We start from the raw sequence: 22,085 nt of genomic DNA, 5'->3' as shown, positions 1-22,085 counted from the left end.
AAGTGTTTGTGGGAGAAATGAGTCTAGATGTACACCAGAGCATCCAAATGAACTCCAGCAAGGATGAGAGCAAGGATGGAGATGTGTGGGTCATTTGTGTAGAGGTGAGAACTGAAACCAAGCTACAGAAGAGACTGGAAAGTTCATTCGCTTTTGGTTTTTGTTTGTTTTTTGAGCCTTGATCTCCCTATCTCATCCATGGCCCACTGCTGATTTGGCTTGGAGTATTTCAGATGCAGAGACAAGCTCTTGTACATCTCCATATCCCACACAGCCCCTGGCATGATACTGGTGCCCTGTAGGTACTTAATGCATACTTGCTGAATAGAAAATGAGCAGCAGCAGCCTCTCAGCTCCAGTCCTCCCAGGCTCTCACAGTGAAGTCATTCATATTATTAGTTCACAGGAAGACTGAGACCCAGGGAAAGGCCAATGGCCAGAGACTCTGAACTCCTCTTGGGGTTTCCTCTGGGTCTACTACTGAGCAGAGCCATAACCAGGAATTCTAGCCCCAAGGCATTTTCACTTTGAGAGAGGGGATTGTAGGAGACCATCTCTCAGTACTCCCACTTCCCAAAGTGGGAGGGAAGTGGGGAGGGAGTGGCAGGCAGGAGGAAGTTGGGAGGAAAGAAAGGCAAATTTCAAGAGAGCAGTGACATGGAGAAGACTCTCTGGATAGTGATCAGGGACTGACCGGGAACTGTCACACTTCATAATGTGGGGCCTATTGAAGACTACCAGGTGCTGGGAGGGTGGCTCAGGGTACCATTACAAGAAGGAAGTATGTCCCATGAATATTGGCTAGTCTTAGTTCCCTGGGGCAAAGCCTGATCATAACATCCTATTTATGGCTCTGTCACTGGGGGACACTGGGCTTTACTGTTCCATGCCTCTTTCCCCATATGTAATAGCAGAATTATGATTCACATAAAGTCCAATGGCTAGCTCCACCTCCTGTCTAACTCTGAATGAAACCCAGGCTTATTAAGTAACCTCTTCATGCCGCTATCCTGACAGGAAACCATCTGACCATAACTCTTGAGGGAAACTTAATAGGAAGACAGTATGGAAGAGAAAAAGCCAATTTAGGCCAAGGAGATGGAAAATTCTTTCCAATCCCCCATGCTAATCCTCTCCAGGTGCTTTAAAGACAGATCATAAAAGTTATTTCTATGCTCTTTTCTGAGATGACTTAAGAGATTTGCAACACATGGGGGGAAACTGTTGGGTCATCTGGAAATCATGAGCAGGGCCTTGGGCCAAGAGCTCTGCTCATTTCCTTTCATTCCATAGGTCCCCATCATGATTAGTCCATGGGACAGTCATTGGCTCTGCTGATCTCCCTCAGGTCGCATTCACAACTCCATTAGGAAGGGAATAATGATCATTCCAACTTTGAGGAATGGGGTTTTTTAAGGGGGAGGAGAGAACATAACCATAACTAACATGGATAGAATGGAGATTTGTCCAAGGGTTCTGACATTCAAGGAGGCCAAGCCCCCAGACTGCCCCTTCAATGTATCATCATGACTCTCCTTTCTCAGGCCTTCCCCTCCTGACCAACCCCACAGGAGCAAGGGTCAAACCACCCCCTCTTCCAGAGGAGATTATTAAGACATAAGGGGTGACATGGTAAGACCTGCACTTTAAGAAAATCACTTTAGTGGCTGAATGGAGGATGGGTTGGAGTGGGGAGAGACTTGAGGCAGGCCAACCCACCGGTTGGCTATTGCAATGGTGCAGGAGCTTGCACCAGAGTGGTGGTTTTGTCAGAGGAGAGGAGACAGATCCTAGAGATGCTGCAAAGGTGAAATCGACAAGCCTTGACAACAGTTCAGATGACACTGTGTGACTCTGGGTAAGCCATCTGATCCCTCTTCAGCTTTAGTTTCCTCATCTATAAAATGGGAATGTTAATAGCAACTACCTAGAAACCTCTCATGGGGTTGTTCAGAGGAACAAATGCCTTCACATAATAAGTGTTTCTGAAAATCTTATAGCACCAGATAAATGTCAGCTGTTGTTGTTTTATTTTCGTTATTATCTTTCAGTTAGTCATATGGGTGCCAATAGCTCCCCAGAGGTAGCAAGCTGTTGTTAGTAACTCCCCACATGTCTATGTAGGACAGGAGAAATGTGCCTCTTCCCACCATGCTTTCAGGGGCACAGAAAGGGCACCTAGCCCCCTCCGAGTTGGTGATGCAGTTCAGGGACAGGGAAGGAATGGGGATGGGGCAATTAGGAGCTCAGAGAACACCCCTTTCAGTAGAGAATTAGAGGAGAGGGGTGATGACTCTCTACCTTGGCCAGATGGAGAAGAAAAATTATTCTCTCCCCCTTCAACATCCAGGAAGGCTCCCTTGGGTGAGCAGAGCTCATTATTAAATATTTCTATAGCACTCATCCATTCTGAAATTAACATTGTATTGGTCAGTCCTCAATTCAGTTAGCATTATGTGAAGCAGGGGGACATGTATCAGACTTAATAATAATATCTGATATTTATGTGGCAGTGAAGGTTTGCAAAATGATTTACACGTTATTATGTCATTTAGCCCATAAAAGGCCTCATTGGATCCTTACAACAACCTTGTGAGTTTTGTCATACCCATTATGGATATGGGAAAATTGAGGCTGATGGCACTTATGTTACTTACCCAAGGTCACACAGTCACTAAGTGTTTGAGGTAGTGTGATAGGTGGTTCTGGCTCAGGCTGGTTCCCTGTTAGTTTAGGTTTGATATTAGAAGAAAATGAGATACTTGTAGGTTATTTAATCATTAACAAAAAGAGATTTATTTAACCATAACATAGAAGAAATATTCAACAAGGATACTGCAGAATTTAGCTTGGGTAGACACTCCCTTGCCTCCACTTAGATATTCATCTGGTTATTGGGGCAGAGTATTGTGACTCAAGCCTTGGTTTATCTGCCGAGTCTGAAGACCCTAATTCCACAGAGTTGGCTTTTTTGTGTCCTTAGGTGACCAAGAAAACATGTCAATATGGTAAGAAGTCACTAGGAAGCTGCATCAACAGAGAGAACTTTGAACCTTAATCCCAGGCTCAATTAAATCTTAGGAACAGCTCCCTTTCCTTTTAGAAAAAGCTATATGAGGGTGGAGGTGGGAGCCTGAATCCATGGAGGGAGGAAGAAAGAAAGAGAGAGGGAGAAAGGGGGAGAGGGAGAGGGAGAGGGAGAGGGAGAGGGAGAGGGAGAGGGAGAGGGAGAGGGAGAGGGAGAGGGAGAGGGAGAGGGAGAGGGAGAGGGAGAGGGAGAGGGAGAGGGAGGGCGGGAGGGAGGGCGGGAGGGAGGGAGAGAGAGAGAGAGGGAGAGAGAGAGAGAGAGAAATTTTCCTTGGTAGATAGTAGGGTTAAAAGGCAGTACTTCTTGTCTCTAGGTCCCGCATGCAAGCCACTGTATCAGGCTACTTTCTGATGTAGAGTCAGAAAACCTAGATTTTTTTTTGAATCTCAGCTCTAGAGTATACTAACTGTGTGGCCCTGGTCAAGTTATTTAATTTCTCTGAGCCTCAGTACTGTCCTATAAAGTGGGGGTGGTAATACTTGTCCTACCTTTCTCACAGAGTTATTGAGTCTCAGGTGCTTCATAAGCCATAAAATGCTAAATAAATAAATAAATAGATAGATAAATAAATAAATAAATAAATAAATAGGTAAATAAATAGATAAATGAATGAATGAATAAATAAACTCACCTTCTTATACCCAAAAGGAGAAACTTATATAGGCCAACTGAGAGGCATAGGGAAGAGCTATGGATTTGGAATTAGGAGACCTAGGTTCAAATCCTGGCTATACCATTTATGACCTTTGTGACCTTAGCCAAATCACTCAGTTCCCTCACCTGAAAAATGAAGGAGTTGGACTAAATAGCTTCTGAAGTCCCTTCCAGCTATAGATCTACAATGCTATGACTGCAACCTTCTTCTCTACAGCAATTATTAGTGTCAGAAGAAGAGAAATCCACTCAAGTCCAGGAGTTTAATTTATAGAGTTTGTGATTTGTTCCCTAGAATCCTTGTCATTTCCCTGAGCCTCAGTTTCCCTATCTATAAAATGAGGGGTTGGCCTAGATAATGAAAGGCAACATAGCAGAGACACTGGACCTGAAGGTAAAAAGATGTGAATTCCAATCCTGCCTCAAACACTAACTAGCTGTGTGACCCTGGACAAGTCACTTAACCTGTCATTATGCCTCAATTTCTTTCTAGTTAGAAAAAAATGACAGAATGGAACTCAGTGGCCTATAGGGGCCCTTCTAGTCTTAAATCTATGATTCCATTAGACACCATGACTTAAGTGGGTCAAGCTGCCAGACAGGAACCAAAGCAGGTTCATAACTCAGAAATTCTCCAAGAATCACTAGATCTAGAAACAGCTTTGCTGAGAAAAATGTTGGCTTTGCCATGGTAATAAGCTAAACCACACCCAATGTCCTGACCACCTTAGCCTCAGGAGCTGTCCAAAGAGACCTCCTCATTTCATTCCGGAACTCATGTATATTTAGTAGGACAGGATGTGGTAATGCCTTTTTTTTCTTTTTCTTTTTATTTATCACACACATTATCTTAATAGAAATGCATATCCAGACACACACTCCACAAGAGTCCATTTTGGGAGACTTTCTCTTTGGGTGCATCGGGGCTGCAGTGGGAAGTTGGAAAAGGCAGTTTTACTCAGCATCTTCCACAGCTTCCTCCTAAGCAGTGAGAGCTTTGACGAGCCCCAGCTGAGAATAGGTATTCAGAACATAGCCTCCCTCTGAGCATCCTAAATGGCTGGTGGAGGAATCCTAGTTGTTGAGTCCATCTGTTAAGTGCATTTTGCCCAGTCTCATATCTCTCTTTCCCTCCCTCAAAAGCATTTCCCATCCCTCTGTCTCTGCATCCCAGTACATGCATGTCTTTTTGTCAGCCACTTGAAATCATTAAGGGAACCTAATTAGGTTTGTCAATCCCCGGGGCTGTCTGGGTGGCAAATAAGGTATTTTATCCACTGTCCATTAACAGTCTGTTGACTGAAAAGGAGGCAGCATTTTCCAAGTCGGTGCACAGCTTGCATCAACTTATTTTCCAGGCAGTAATTTCCTTCAGGAAGCTGGGAGTTGCCCAAGTCCTTTGTAGCCCATTCAAACCAAGCCCACTGCACAGAGCCCCCTGGTATCCCTGGGAGCCTGTCTGAAACAAGCTGCCCAAGAGCTTAATGCCCCAGGACTTAAACAAAATCAGGTGCCAAAAAAGTTTCAAGCCTGGTTTGAGAACCTCCCAAATCTGACTCACTGGAGTGGGGGAAAGGTGGTAGGGGTTGGGGGGAAAAACAGGGAACTCAATGATTTCTTGAATTTTATTAGGCTCCATCCTATTCTAGCAAATGTTGGAGAGCTGTCGGTCAGATTAATTTTGATGGGGATTCCTTTTGGGTATGGGCTGGACTAGGCAGGGGTTCTTAATGTTTGTGTGTGTGTCATGTGACAGTCTGGGGAAGCCTACACACCCCTTCCCAGAAAATGTTTTTCAATATATGAAATAAAATGCAAAAAATTACAAAGAAAACCAGTTAGACTGAAATAGTATTACATATGTATTTGTTTTATATATAATATTATAAAAATACATATATTATTATAATATATTTAAACAAGTTCATAGACTCTGGGCTAAGAAGCCCTGGACTCTGGTTCCTGGGGTCTCTCTCAACACTCACATTCTAGGTCACTCTGTGATTCATTTCAGTTCAAGAAGATGAGATTTTTCGAAAAAGATGGAGTTAAAGAAAAAAAGAAATTTTTAAAAAGAGAAATGCTGGATAGGGAAACAGCAGAGCTGAGTTTGAATCCTAGGTTGTTTTGTTTTTTTTTTGGGGGGGGGGCTATGAGAGTTAAGAGATTTGCCCAGGGTCACACAGCTGGTAAGTGTCAAGTGTCTGAGGCAGATTTGAACTTGGGTCCTCCTGAATCCAGGGCCAGTGCTTTATCCACTACACCACCTAGCTGCCCTGAATCTTAGTTCTGAAAGTCGATGCCTCTAGGTCTTAATTTCCTCATCTGTCAAATGAAGGAACTAGATTAAATGGCTTCTGAGATCTCTATCAGTTTTAAATCTAAAATCAGCAAGCATTTATCAAGTACCTACTCTATGGAAGGGGCAGCTTAGGTGGCACAGTAGGTAGAGTGCTAAGCCTGGAGTCAGGTGGACCTGAGTTCAAACCTGGCCTCAGACATTTACTAGCTGTGTGACCCTGGGCAAGTCACATAACACTGTTTGCCTCAGTTTCCTCAGCTATCAAATGCCCTGGAGCAGGAAATAGCAAAACCACTCCAGTGTCTTTGCCAAGAAACCCCCAAATGGGCTTAGACACAACTGAAAGCTATGAAACAACAAAACAGCAGTTCTACGTGAGGCACTGTTTAGTCCCGGGGATATGGAAACAAAGATGATCAAGAGCCCCTTTTCCTCCAGGACCTCATATTTTTCTGTATTCATAGAAAGATTCTGTAGTCAGGACTGAGGAGAGCTTCGTGAGTAGGGATAGGGAGCAAAAACCACCCTTCTCCAGAGGATCTGCTGCAACATGAAGAGGAAGCACGGGTCACCATTGGCTTTTCAAAGCAGATCCAGGAGAGAGTGAAAATTGAGCTTCATGAGTCCTGGCCCATTTCTTCTACTGATCTAGATTAGCAAGGTAGAGTGGAAAAGGGTGGGCTGGATGCACAGCTAGTCAATGACAAGGGTGGGGTTTGGGCAGGTGTTCTCCAACTTAAAATCCACCTTTCTTTCCATTGTATAACATTGCATAACATTAGCTGGTAGGAGACCTGATTGGATCCTGAGCATTCTGTGTAACCCTGGGCAAGTCACTTAACCCCAACATCCAGGGCCATCTCCAGTCATCCTTATAGCACTAATAATATATCTTGCCACTGGACCCAGATGGCTCTGGAGGACAGTGTGTGGTTTGTGACTTTGCACAGCCCTCCCTCACTTAAATCCAATTCTCTGCAAGTCATGAAATCACCCAGTTGCCATGGTCTCCTTCAAGACCCAAGGACAAACAACAACAAGAATGGAACTTGACTTCTAGTCTCTGCTGAACCAACTAACTGAGGTCTCTCTCTCTAGCTTGCTTCAGAACTTAGTATCTGAGGCATTTGGTCAGATATCCATGCTCTCCAAAGGCCCCACAGGAAAAAGCTATCGTCTTAATTGTTTCAGAGAGCCTTACAGTCCCACACCAGCCCTACAAGGGTTCTCTATCAGATATAACAATAACAATAATAATAATAATATAACTAGCAGTTACAAAATTCATTATTGTAGCTTTTTGCAACTGTAGCTATCCACATTTTATAAATGAGAAAACTGGAGTTCACAGAATTATTTGCCTAGTCAAACCCAAAGCTAGTATGAATCAGAGCCAAAATCAAACTCAAAGCTCTCAAATCCAAGACTTCCTCACCTTTAAAATTTTTTGACAGTTTTTATTTTGACATCATCTTCATTTTTCAATATATCCTTTTCCTCCCCACCCAGAAAGCCTTACAACAGAGTAAAAAAGATAGAGAAAAATTTTAAAAAATGAACACATTAACCAAGTTAACCATGATATGTACCCATAGTCTCCCCCTCTTCAAGGAAAGAAAAGAAGTAAAATCTCAAGTCTCTTCTCTGGGGCTAAGCTTGGTCATTACATTATATGACTCAATTTCAATTTTGTCATTATTATTTCCACACTTACATTGTTGGAGTCATTGTATAAATGGTTTTCCTTTACTTTGCATTCCTTCATCCTTCTCTGTATTCTTCATATTCATAATTTATTCCAGTGCAATAATATTTTAGTACTTTTGCAAACCACAAGTGATGGACATCTACTTTGTTTCCAATTCTTCACTACCAGAAAAAAAAACTATAAAAATTTTAATGTACATGGAAGCTTTTTTTAACTGACATCTTTAATATATACTGTATGCCTAGTAGTTTGATGTCTAGGTCAAAGGGTATGGACATTTTAGTCACTTTCTTATCATTCCAAATTTCTTTCCAAAATGATTGGACTGATTCTTAACTATACCAATGGTGTATTAATGTAGCTAATGACACTTTCCACTATACTACATTAAAGAATAGACAAATGACCAGGAGCTAATATTAGAGAATTAGGTTTTAGAAAATAAAAACAGGGGTCAGCTAGGTGGCACAGTGGATAAAGCACCGGCCCTGGATTCAGGAGGACCTGAGTTCAAATCCAGCCTCAGACACTTGACACTTACTAGCTGTGTGACCCTGGGCAAGTCACTTAATCCTCATTGCCCCACAAAAAAAAAAAGAAAAGAAAAAAAGAGAGAAAATAAAAACAAGTGAGTTCAAGCCCTCTGCTTATTCAAAATCATCAGGACTCTATCTGAAATGGGGGCTCCTGAGTTGTATGAGAGAGGATATTATTGATATTGATTTCTCATTTTTATACTTCTCAAAGTGTGGTAAACGAGGATCTAGGACTTTTTCTCTAAGAGTTAAAAATAACTATTGGTGAACTGATGAGCAGGGATAGGCATTGTTACTTTACCACCCATAAATTCTCAGAGAAATCTCATGCAGGGGTATGGCTGAGGCAATAACTAGAGAGTAAATCATTCCCAGTAGGAAGAAAAAGGGCAGTGGTAGGACCAGGCTAGTAGAAACCATATTCTAAGGGTTAGGTCCAGAAGAATGAAGAGATATCTCCTCTTTTTCCTGCAGGAGTTCAATAGGTGAACCTTCTTGTTTCATCTTCAGCCAAACAGTATGAAACTTGAAACTGCACTGAGACTTTTGGGAGACTCTGTAGAATAAATATATGCCAAATAAATAAAAAATAAACACTAGATAGTTTAGGAAGAGAGGGAACTAGCAGTTCGGGAGAATCAGGAAAGCTTTCCTATAGATGCGTGTTCTTGAGATGCATGGCAGAAATAAGGAATTCTATTAGGCAGATGAGAAGATGGATTACATTTCAGGTATGGGGAAGAGCCAATGCAAAGAGCCAATGGGAATGGAGTGCGATGTATATAACTTCCATAAGGGTAATTTGGGGAGGCCATAAAGTAGATGATGGGGAATAATATATAATGAGACTAGAAAGGTAGGTTGAGGCCAGGTAGTAAAGAGTTTTAAATACCAAACAGAAGAGTTCATATTTTATCCTAAAGTCAATGGGGAGCCACAGGAGGTTACTGAGTAAGGGAGCAACACGATCAAGCCTACAAGTGAGGAGAATTACTTTGACAGCTATGGAGTAAAATGAATTGGAGTGGGGAGAGACTAGAGACAGGGAAATTGGCTGTTGTCCAAGTGAATCCAGGTGAGTCCAGGTGAGTGGTGATGGTGACCTTAAGTAATGTGGTGGCTGGGCGAGTAGTGGGAAAGGAACTTAAGTGAGAGATGTTGTGGAGATAGAAAGAACCCATAGTAGCATTGTGCCAGCATCAGCTCTGCTCTCTGGTTACCCTCCCAGAATTTTCTAGAACTCCTGCGAGAACATCTCCACCCAGACCTCTGGATTGACAGTAGCAGCTCTTGGGGTGCTGCAGGCATGTTTACATCTCAACATCTGATTGAGCTTTGCCTGATTGTTATGAGTGTTCCTTCCTCAAAATATGTGCAATTCCCCGTGTCAATCAAGCTCTTTTCAACAGCAGCTGCTCACAGAACACTTGAAAAAGTAGTTTTATTTTGAAACCCTTCCAACTCCAGCTTGCATCATCCCACCCATGCTAAGAGAGCCCACTGGCTGGTGAAGAAAGCCATTGCCTCCAGCGCACAGCCATAAAAAATCAAGGGAGAGGGACAGGTATCCTGCAAGTCACCCCCCTTTTTCCTACTTAGGACTTATTTGAATGAGAACAGGATCTTTGCTTCACTCCCCCATCCCCACTTTATTTGCTCTGTATCCCATTCCCCACCTGGAAGGTACATTGTTTGCTACTGGTAACAGCCCCAGAGATCCATGTGTGGCCTTGACATCACAGCTGGTTGATGGGCAGATTATGGTAATGTCATAAGCAAGAGATGATGACTTCAGGTAGGGAACAGACAGTGGGAGAGAGAAGAGCCATAAAGGTGGGCTGGAGGGCCATTACCCGATCGTGCGCCGGTGCATTAAGCAGCTGATGCCTGGTCTTTCCTCGATCTTTTGCAGAAACATTAACCTGGGTAAAATATGTCTCTCTCTGCCTTCTTTTTCTACTTTCGCCAAGTAGCTCAGAGGGCTCTGTGTTGAGCAGCTCACTAATCTTTGGAATATCTTTAAAAGAGACCAAGATCATAGGTCTTCTGGTCCCTGTTTGAGGAAGATAAGGAGACCAGGCATGAAGGAAGTTTGTGCTTTTTAACCTGTGTATGAGCTGACTCAGAAAAAAGCTAGAATCAGTCTAGTCAGTGTGCTAGTTACATGCTTCCTGAGTAGAGGGTAGGGGATGACAGTTCACCAAGCCCCTGACAGGTTTCATGGTAAAGACTGGATAAATGTGCATGAAAAAGAAAATATTCAACAAAACCTAGCAAGTTCTAGCAAAGTAAGTAAAACGGGGTGGGAGGCACAGAAGACACAAAATATATGCAAGAATGTAAATATAAAGTACCCCAAAAAGCTAAAACTGAATGTTATGCAATTATAATGACCGAGATTGGGCCCTCTGGGCAGGAGATGGAAAAATGCACTTCTCTCCCTTCTTTGCAGAAGTAGGGGACTATGGGTATTGAAAATTACATAGTCTGGGGCAGCTAGATGGCGCAGTGGATAGAGCACTGGCCCTGGAGTCAGGAGTACCTGAGTTCAAATCCGGCCTCAGACACTTAACACTTACTAGCTGTGTGACCCTGGGCAAGTCACTTAACCCCAATTGCCTCACTAAAAAAAAAAAAAAGAAAAAGAAAATTACATAGTCTGCCAGACAGGATCAATGCTAATTTATTGTTTAATTTTGCTGAACTGCATTTTTTCTTCTCAGTTTTTATTTTTTGTTATATGGGATGGTTTGTTGGGGAGAGGGATATCAAGAAATATATTTGGAATTGAATGTGATATAAAAATATTCATTAAAATTTGTCAAATAAAATAATATTAAATAAATATCTTGAAAATTGATATTTAACACTTTCAACAAAATTTTTAAAAAAGAAACTTCTTAAACATTCTTGAAAAGAAACTAAATTATTTAATTTTTAAAACAACATCATCAGTGAGTATACCTCTACAGAGATGGATACAGAGGTGCTAAAAAGGAGACTGAAGAGATTGGATTAGTCTGAGGTTCAGGTTATGGTATCATAGATTTAGAATTTCAAGGGACTTTGAAAGCCATCCAGTTCAATCAATCTGGGCCATCGCCAGTTGTCTTGATTTTTATCCTGTCACTGGACTTGGATGACTCAGGAGGAGAGAGTGAACCTGAGAACTTTGTGCAGCTCTGCCTCACTTAAACCCAATTCATAGATGAGTTGAGACATCACCATGATATCATTGATCCTCTTAGAAAATGAAGGATGAACAACAACAACAATTCAATCAGTCCCTTAATTTTACAGATAAGGAAACAGAAGTCTAGAGAGGCTAAATAGCTTGCCCAGATCATATGAGTAATGATAAAGCAAGGATTTGAACCCAGGTCTCTGATCCCAAATAGCATTTCCCCCAGTATACTAAGATGCCTCTTCTAGGATGTTGGAAAAATTGTCAAACTGTAAGTCCGGAGACCTATTCTCAAATTCCAGTTCTTCTACCCACTTACTACAAAACCCATTTAACCTCACTTTTCTGTAAAATAATCATTGAAGAACCACTTATTAAGCACCAACTGTGTACAATGCACAGCACTAGTAGCTGGGAAGCTACAAAGCTAAGAGGACCATATGACGGCCCTTGAGGAGGATTGATTAGCCCTGTCTACTTTACTTAGCTGTTATGAAGATCACATGGGATCAGGGTGATGAAAACATGTCATTGTGTTTTATAAACTGTAGAATGCTATGAGGTACTCCCATTACTCAAATGCAATAAGAGTCACTCACCTTTCTGTGGCCCTTCACAACAACCCTGCGTGTGAGTCAGTCAGGTATTCTTTGACTTACCCATGGTTATACTGTGAGTATGACAAATCAAGGATGTGTGGCAGCAAAACTGGGTCTCAAGGGAGCTTCAATCTAGAGCTGGAAGAGTCACCAGAGGCCTCCCAGCAGCACTCTCCCATTTCGCATATAAGGAAACCGAGGACCAAGGAGGTTGAATCTCTTGTCCAACAGTTACAAAAGTAGTTAATGCAGGATTTGGACATAGATCCTCTACCTCCTAAGCCCTTTCTACTCTTCTACTCTTTCTACTGGACCATGTACTAAAAGCCTGCATTCTCTCATCTAGAGGCAGCTAGGTGGCAAAGAGGTTAGAACACTGGTCCTAGAGTCAGGAAGACGCAAGTTCAAATCCAGCCTCAGACATTTACTAGCTATGGGCATGTCACTTAACTTCGGTTTGCCTCAATTTCCTCAACTGTAAAATGGGGGCAATAATAGCACTGACCTCTTCTGTTATTGTGAGATAATATTTGTAAGGCAGTTGGCATAGTACCTAGCACATAGTAGGTGCTTAATAAATGCTGCTTTCCTTTCTTCCTTCTAGAGTTCTTTTCCCCACACCATACTATTGCAACATGGTGGAAAGAGACCAGTTCCCTTGCTTCTGTGGCCTACTTATTCAGTTTGCTCCTATTTCCTGTGGGCAAAGATGTAACTTGATGTTTTTCACTCAGGACATAAGACAGTGTTCAAGAGCAGGGGGATATAGGAAGGGATGTGACAAACCAGATGGTGGTAGTGATGTTGCCAAAGCCAGTCTAACCAGGGGCAGTTGTAGCAAGAGAGGAGACTACCTGTTCTTCCAGAGAACCTGGTCCTGGGTCCACAGAAGTTGAAGAGGAAACTAGGCTGGGTAGAGAGGCAACATATCCTGGGATAGGTGGTTGGGTGATACTGTGATATACTGTGCAATGGACAAGAACATGGGACAAGGAACGTGAAATAATACTAGTTACACAGAGGAAGTTTCTTCCCCAACCCCAAAGGCAAGCATGCCTCATCCCTTAATATTGGCACCCTGGGGCAAAGCTCCGTTTACCTCATTAATTAAAGCTGGAAGGGAAGATTTTCTCAGATGACGAGAAAGGCCCAGTCCCAGATTCCAGAGTCCAAACTGGGTTACCAAGGACAAGAAGGTTATGAATTTAGAGTAGGGCCAGCTAGTCCAATCCCCTTATTTTACAGATGAGGAAATAGCCCAGGGAAGTGAATTACACAAGGTCACCCAGTAAGAGTGTGACTCTAAATCCAATAAGCTTTCCACTCTACTGTACCTCTTTGAGTAGGGGAAAGACTTTGTACCAACTGATCGTGGGGAAATTCAAGATTGGCTGCCCATGTAGCTGCTGTTACCTAGAGCAATTCATTTAACCTCAATGGGTCTCAGTTGCCTCATCTATAAAATGAGGGGGGGGGTGTATTAAAAGGTCCCTAAAGCCCTTTCTAGCTCTAAATCTATGGTCCTATGATCTTATGATTAAAACAATAGTACCCTGGCAAATATGGGACACTCAGTTGCCAGGCTAAGTTAAAGTAATATTGGTTCACCATCCTAATCATCATTGGTTCTTCTTCACTTCCACAGATTCTGGCTCCAGATTGTTCCATGGTGGGAAGAAGGCTCAGGAGCCATCATTGCTTTTGACAACATCTCCCTCAGCCTGGACTGCTATCTTACAAGTGAGTTCATCATTCACATTCATTCCCTTCATTGCCCACTCCTGGGCTGTAGCCCAATCTACCTACCAACCCAATAAAATCCTGCCAACAGTCCCTCTCTTCTACTTCTTGTCAAGTCCTAATAATCATCCCTCCCCTACATTCCATCTTTCTGTCTCCCTTAAGTGAGCTCCACCTAACCAAGATGACATGCTGTCTTCTGTATTCCAGTTAATGGGGAGGAGAAAATATCAAGGGATGAAGCTCCCAATTCAAGCAACCTCTTTGAGAGTATCTTTAAGAAGTCGCTACCGGAACCAAGATCACCACATGGGGAGAACTTCAACTTTGATCCCACAGGTAAAAGCTAAACCTTTACTAAGTCATTTATTTCTGCCAGAGACACAGAACCAGGTGTACACAGTATCAGGAAAACATCCTAAGAATTATACCTTAGGAAAGCCAGAAAGGGCTTTCTCAAGAGGTAGCAGTTTCTTCTTCATTGAAGACTGTCCAGAGAAGACTATATGATGCCTATCTGAGGACATTCCAATGGGGGCTCATTTTCAGTTATAGGAAGGGCCATTTGACTCTTGAGATCCTTTTCCATTCTCAAACTCCATGATTGTGTTTTTGGTTTTTTGTGGTTTTTTTGTTGTTTTGGTTTTGTGGGGTAATGGGGGTTAAGTGATTTGCCCAGGGTCACACAGCTAGTAAGTGTTAAGTGTTTGAGGCCGGATTTGAACTCAGGTACTCCTGAATCCAGGGCCGGTGCTTTATCCACTGAGCCATCTAGGCGCCCCCCCCATGATTGTGTGAGTCTCCCTGGCAATCTAAGCAAAGGGGAAGGTCTGAAGAAGATAAGGATGAAGACCTTCCCTCTTCCATGCTTGAGAGGTGCATATTACTTAGCAAAAAGGAGAGAATAAGCCTAAAATGGTCTTAAAACCCACAAACCTTATATCCAATATTGTGCTTAGGATGGATGGGTGATTTCAAAAGATCCCCTTCTATAGCTGGGAAGTATTTTTTAACCAGATGGCAAGTGAGATTTCATGCTTCTTGGTTAACACCGAAAACTAGAAGCAGAGAAGCCCATTGTTGGAAGGAAGACACGCTAAGGGAGAGCTGCTTGAGGTTAGGAGTGCCTGGCATGCATGCCTTGCTAATAATGGTGTCTCATGAAATCCCCTAAAAAGTACTAATGCCATGATGCTGATGGAGTGGATATTCTAATGCAAAGAGGGGTTTGGGTCAGGCAGGAGTTGAATTCAGTGAAGAAACAAAGCATATTGCAAGAGGCTCTCTGGCCCCATGTATGTTATCTCCAGGGAGGGCTAGATAGATTTCAGCATGTTCGGGTTCTAGCTGAACCTTCCAGAGCAGGCTCATGTGGTCTTCCTTTTATTATCCTCAGTGCCTACTGTAAAAGAAATTGTTGAACAAAGGAATGAATAAATGATCCAAGAAAACTTGACCTAGGTGAGAAGTCAGTTAGCCAATCAATAAGCATTTATTAAATGTTACTATATGCCAGGCACTCCTAACCTGAAGAAGCTCTTCCCTAGGCCTTCTTTGTTGTTATTGTTCAGTTGTGTCTGACTCTTCGTGACCCCATTTGGGAGTTTTCTTGGTGAAGATACTGAAGTGGTTTACCACTTCCTTCTCCAGCTCATTTTACAGAAGAGGAAACCAAGTAGAACAGGGTTAAGTGACTTGCCCAGGGTGACCCAGATAGGAAGAGTCTGAGGCCAAATCTGAACTCAGAAAGATGAGTCTTCCTGATTCCAGGCCCAATGCTCTATCCACTGAACCACCTAGCTGCCCAACAACATCCATTGCTATACCTCTAAGACAGACTTATAAATTCATGATACTAAAATTTGATCATGTTATCAAAGATATGAATGACTTGGTACAGACTGGCACCCTCTTCACCAAATTTAGTTGTTACCAATTATTGCTTAACTAAACTATGGCTTTCTGTTTTCATTAAGAAAAATCTTTACTTTCTCTCTGTTGCTCCAAGATTTATTCACAGCTCTGAGCTGGCATGCTATCTGAATCATCTTGGCTGCTCAAAAAAATGAAGGTGTCAATTGTTTCCTTAAAACCTACTTAGAACCTTAGAGTGCTCTAAATGGGGCAGGGTATGTTTTCAATTCTTTGAAGTAAAAGTTTCCCCTGCCCTGCTAAGTTCAGAGCTCACCTTCTGTGTAATGAGAGAGGGAATACAACTTCCAGAGGAACCAAAACCTTGGATTTAGTTGGACGTAGGGCAATTTTGTTTCACTGCAACCAACTAGGAATGACGTGATGTAGCAAGGTAGTTCAATGGATAAGAGTACCAATCCTAGAGTAAGGAAAACTCACCTTCATGAGTTCAAATCTGTCCTCACAGACTTTCTAGCTGTGTGACCCTGGGCAAGTCACTTCATGCTGTCTGCCTCAGTTTCCTCATCTGTAAAATGAGCTGGAGAAGGAAGTGGCAAACCACTCCAGTATCTTTGTCAAGAAAACCCCAAATTATGTGACAAAGAATCAGACACAACTGAACAACAACAAAATGAATGTTGTAGAGTAAGGGGCATAGGATTAGGCATTAGGAGACTTGTCTTCTAAGTTTCTATCCCAGCACTAATTACTTGTATGATCATGAGGAAATTACCTTACCTCTCTGGGCCTCTGTTTCCTCAATGGCAAAATGAGAGGGTCAGACTAGATGATTCCCAGCATTCTTTGTTTCTTTAAATAAGATCATTCCTCTCGCTTGCTCTTGCTTCTATGACCTAGAAGACAGGTAACTAGGAATGAGCCACCTTCTCAGGTTCACCAACATGAATCTACTGTTTCTTCCTACCCCCACCCCTACTCTTGCTTTGATCCAAAGCTCTCTAGAATTGATTATGTTTTTAAAGCCTGGGAAATTCAGCAGATATATCCTCTCTATTCTGACCAGCCCAAATCCAGTAAATTCTCTTGGTCCCGGACACAGTCCTGTATACCTGGCTAAAGAATCTATAGTTATCAGCTGAGGAAGCATCATTGGTGGAACATTAGGACCTCACATCATCACTGGGGCCCCAGGCTGAGCTCTAGATGAACCAGAACAAAGGCCTCTCCTACAACCCTGGAGGAGGGAGACTAGCCCCTAGAAGATGCTTTGATTATCCTTAGGCAAATTGTTAGATCCACTCAGAAGCGGCACCTCCATAAGGAGACTTCTGCTGTTTTGGCTTCTCCTCTGGAGACTTTGCCTCCTACTCAGAATTAGTTTTTAACCAAATAATTTGTTGTCACAGGAGAAGAAAAAGGTGAAGAAGAAAAAAAAAGGGTGGGGAGATCCTGAAAAGAAAAATAGATACTAGGTTCAAACAAATCAGATTCTCCATTTGTCCAAGCTACTCACCAATGGAGAATTTAGAAACATATTTGACTCCATGTGCTGCTACTGTTTGGAGTGGAAGACATTATAATGGATAATCCATTCATGATGACTGTTGGTCAAGCTCCCATTGCTAATGAATGTGACCCTGGAGATCACAGTCACTTGGCTTCAGGTCCTTCAGTGACCACAGGTTGCTCTGACTCTAAGTTTATGGAGGTTTTGAAATGCCGCCAGATGCCCTTTCCTCCATCCCAAGACCCTGGAAACCCTGACCTTTGAAAAGAAAACCTAATTATCATGTCTTCTTTCTCCTATGTACGGGAAATAAGTGAAACCTTAGCCCCTTGAATAATGAAAACAGAGGAGGCAAAGTAATTAGTATTAGGCATTTCAGAACCTCTACAAGGCCAAAGCAAGAGTAACTGTAATACGCAGAACAAAGAAGAATTTGGACTCCAAACTTTCCAAATTCCCTAAGACTACCAAGGAATATATTGTTTGATCCAAAAATCTATGAATGAGTTTGTGAGCGAATAAATGAGTATGATATAATAAACAATTTAACCACCTACTATATACCAGGCAATGTGCTAAATGTGGATACAAATAAGAAAAAGAAAAAGAATCCCTGCCCTCCAGGAGTTTATAATCTAATGGGAGCAGACTATACACACAAGAAAGCTGAAAAGCAGGGGGTGGAGGAAGCAGAGAGTACACATTCAGGGGCATGATAATGGTGGTAGTGGAGTTAAAACCAACCAGAGCAGCTGGTGGCAAATAAAGAGATAACTGGGATTTCTTTCTTTCTTTCTTTCTTTCTTCCTTTCTTCCTTCCTTTCTTTCTTTCTTTCTTTCTTTCTTTCTTTCTTTCTTTCTTTCTTTCTTTCTTTCTTTCTTTCTTTCTTTCTTTCTTTCTTTCTCTTCCTTCCTTCCTTCCTTCCTTCCTTTGCGGGGCAATGAGGATTAAGTGACTTGCCTAGGGTCACACAGCTAGTGTCAAGTGTCTGAGGCCAAATTTGAACTCAGATCCTCCTGAATCCAGGGTTGGTTCTTTATCCACTGCGCCACCTAGCTGATGATGACTGGGATTTCAAGCCTTCCATAAAGGGAGGTTATGGGGAGGAGTTTTTTGCTCTACCCTCCAGCCCTCCAATCAGAGAAGCAGAAGTAACTGAGGGTACTAATGAGGTCTGAGTACCAAAGCTGAAGCAATTTCCACTATGTTGAGCTTCCTGATGATGAGCTCATCCTGGGCTGGGCATTGGTGATGAAGATGATTATGACAATGACAATGACAAAGAAGAAGATGTCAGTGATGGTGCTGCTGATGATGTGGAGGTGGTGTCAAAACCAAGCAGTGGCAAATGACAAAAATGAATGAATGAACTAATGAAGGAATAGCCCACACTTCTAATTGTAGATTCAGACACCGCCATTCCAGGGCCTGAGCCCCAAGATCCTTGGTTTTGAATTATATGGGTTATTTTATCTCAGTCTCAGTGCAGTCTTCTAAACAGAGTTGGGCTGGGCTAGCTAGCCAGGATGTTCAGCCAATAAAATGTCCACTCAGGTGTTCCATGAAGCTTTCTCGGAAGGTCTCTGAGTCACTTTAGCTAATCAGATGAAGGGGCTGAAAGAGAAAATGGGCAAGCATGAAAGCTGGCAAAATTACATTTGTCAGCTTTGCACATACAATTACACTAACTGAATGGTCGGGATAATGCAATCAAGGGGTCTGCAGAATTGTATTTCTATATTTGGCTGAAATAAATGGAATGAGTGGTGAAGCAAAACAGCCCTCCCTCCCCTGAAAAAGCTCAGGTGAGGCCCAAGGGGGCCAAAGATCAGGAGAGGAGTCTAAGATAGCCCTCAGGAACTGGATTCACTCTGCTTCAGTTCCTATTTTCTTCCTTGTCCCCCCACCTTCCACTTTTCCATGGACTCTCTAATAGAGCAGATGCTAGGGTGATGAACCAGTTAGCTGGGAATGAGAAGCAACCTAAACCTTCAGTCCCAAGTAGAAAGGAAAATTGTAGAAAGCTCTGCTACTCATCTACTACCACCCTTTTCACTTGGTCATAGGAGCCTAGAACCATAGATTAAGGGTTGGAAGGGATCTTATAGTCCATCCTGCTCATTTTATAAATGAAGAAACTAGGACTCAGAAAGATAAGATCCTCCCCAACCCTGCCCACCATGGTCAGTTAGCTATTGAGTATTAGAGGTAGAATTTGAACCCAGGTCATCAGGTTTTGACTCAACGGAAGGAAAGACTTCCCAATAACAAGAGTTGTTTAAACATGGGAGTAGTGAGTTACTCAGTGCTGGGGATTTTCTAGCAGAGGCTGGATGACAACTTATTGCAGGGAGGCTATAGATAGGATTCATGCTCTCAGGGACGTGCTGAACTAGATAATTCTTGGTGTCTCATCTGACAAAAATTCTAGGACCAGCCCAGGACCCCTCAATAGATCTTAATTTCTCCCAACACTGTTAGAAAGCGATAAGGATTCTCTCCTCTCTAGGAGATCCCTTGCTGATACAGAACCTTCAATATCATATTCATCAATACACCAGTGTCCTGTGGGTTTCATTGTCATTGACTACTGAGTGTAGTGTGACTCCGTAGAAGTGGTTATGACCTAGAAATTCTGCATTATCCGGCAGCCGACTTAGGGATGAGTCTCTCTGAGCTTGGCTTGGTTATTCATCAGGGGCCAGACATTAAGTTCCTCACTCACTAGGGCCATCCTGGAGACCATTTCACTTTAGTGTGATCTTTCAGGTCTTGGATTCTGCTAGTGGAGCTTTCAAGACCTCAGGGTCACCCTCCAGGTAACCAGAAGGAGACTTGAGCTTCTACATAGTAAGTGGTTAAAAAATATGTGTTGGATTGAATAGAATTTGTTAATCCACTCATTTATCTTTTTCAATCATCCCAGCTCTGTCTCCTGAACTCCCATACTATTACCCCTCTTCCTATTGCCATTATGCAACACACCCCAGTTACTTTTAACCCTTGTAAGCTGCACATCATTATCTGATTGGGGCAGCAAGGTGGTATTAAGGCTGGAGCATCAGGCTGGAGTCAGGAAGACCTGAGATCAAACATTTCTTCAGACACTAGCTGTGTGACTCTGGGCAAGTCACTTAACCCTGTTGACCTCAGTTTCCTCATCTGTAAATTGAGCTAAAGAAGGAAATGGCTAACCACTCCAGTATCTTTGTCAAGAAAACCCCAAATGGGGTCACAAAGTGATGGACATGACTGAAAAACAACTGATCAACAACAGTAATTGGAAGTTATTTCAAGCTGTAGTATTAAGAAGAGGTTTTCTTTGTTCTCGTCTATGCCTTTCTGGCTGGTTGGTACTAGCCTCAAGGATATAATACTGAAAGAACTCTGCTTGTCATTTCTTTTCTTTTTATTTCTGCATTTTGTTATTACAGCACATTCATTTCTGAATACGTCCCTGCCCTCTCCCCTTCTCAGTAACAAAGATTTTTAAAGGAGCGGGGAGGAGCATTTCCAAAAACTCACCTACCCCATCATCCCCATGTGTATCGTCACTATTCCATACCCAGCTTGGTACAATGGAACATGCACTAGATTTAGAGTCAGGGAGCCTGGGGTTAGAATCCCGCATCTGCCACTTAGATGAGCCTTGGGTTGTGTGGCCTCAGACAAGTCATTCACCAATCCAGGCTTCAGTTTGCTCACATATAAAACCAGAGCACTGGACAAGGTGGCCCCTGAGGTCCTTTAAGCTCTAACACTCTGGGCCCAAGAGCATCTCTCTGACCCCTTTCTTCTACAATGAGGGGATGTAGGTAATTTTCTCAGCTCTTCTCCAGGGCCAAGCTTGGTCATTATAATTCTGTAGCATTCAGTTTTCTTTTTTTGTTGTTTACATGTTTGAATCATTGCATCTATTCTTTTCCTGATTTTGATGATTTCACTCTGTATCAGCTTGCAAAAATCTTCCTGTTCCGCTCAATATTTTAATTCCATCAAAATTAACCTGGGAAGTGCACCTAGCTTCTGGGGTGGTTCAACACTCGAGTGGGTTGGTGGTATACAGCCCAAAGCATATGGTGACATCTTAACTCTCTACTGTCTGACAGCTTCTTCCCTTTTAAGTGCCATATCCACCACTGCCCTCCCCTTTCTACTGCCAGAGTTCTATTCCAGGCCTCATCACTGCATGCCTAGATTACTAAAATGATCTCCTAATTGGTCTCCCTGACCCTGCTTCCTCTGTCTCATACCTATGCTGTATAGATTAATCTTCCTGAAATATCAATTTTGTCCTGTCATTTCCCTGAGCAAAACTTTTCTCTGGCTCTATATTACACACAGGATCAAATGCAAATTATGTGGCTTGGCATTCAAAGCCCTGCAAATCTGGCCTCAATCTACTTTTCCAAAGGTATTTTATTTATACCAGGGCTTCTTAAACTTTTTCTACTCGTACCTCTTTTCACCCAAGAAATTTTTACATGAACCTGGGTATATGGGTAAATAAAATAAGTAGGCAGAACCTTTTACTGTTTCCAAATTTTTCTTGACCCCCACATTTAGTTACTTGACCCCATATGGGGTCACGATACACAGTTTAAGAAGCTAGGACTTACACTACTTTGCCAACACCCTGCTCTGAGCAAGCCATTCTAGACTATCCTCTAACATGCCCTGCTCACTCTGAAGGTGAAGTCTTTGATCCTGTGGACACCTCCCCCTCGCCCCACTAGACTCAACCAATAAATCAAGCACTGATTAAGTACCTACTGCATACCAGACACAGTGCACTGTGATGAAATAGTCCTGACTTTCAAGGGTCTCACATTCAGGGGAAACAACAGGTATAAACAAAATAAGTATGTGCAAAAAATATAGTCATTTGGAA

At 42.5% G+C, this 22,085-nt stretch overlaps 1 protein-coding gene across 1 annotated transcript in view; it reads left to right on the top strand.

The window, feature by feature from the left end:
* ALK (ALK receptor tyrosine kinase) overlaps nt 1–22,085 on the top strand; it is a 1,073,674-nt gene that overhangs the window by 936,936 nt on the left and 114,653 nt on the right. Inside the window, exons 10-11 of the mRNA XM_043982018.1 lie at nt 13,717–13,811; nt 14,022–14,150. Coding sequence (XP_043837953.1) covers nt 13,717–13,811; nt 14,022–14,150 — 224 coding nt within the window. The remainder of the gene's footprint in view (nt 1–13,716; nt 13,812–14,021; nt 14,151–22,085) is intronic.

Source organism: Dromiciops gliroides, chromosome 2 (assembly GCF_019393635.1).
Source record: "Dromiciops gliroides isolate mDroGli1 chromosome 2, mDroGli1.pri, whole genome shotgun sequence".
NCBI lineage: Eukaryota > Metazoa > Chordata > Mammalia > Microbiotheria > Microbiotheriidae > Dromiciops > Dromiciops gliroides.
The sequence above is the reverse complement of the archived record's forward strand: the minus strand, read 5'-3'. Positions and strand labels throughout refer to the sequence as shown.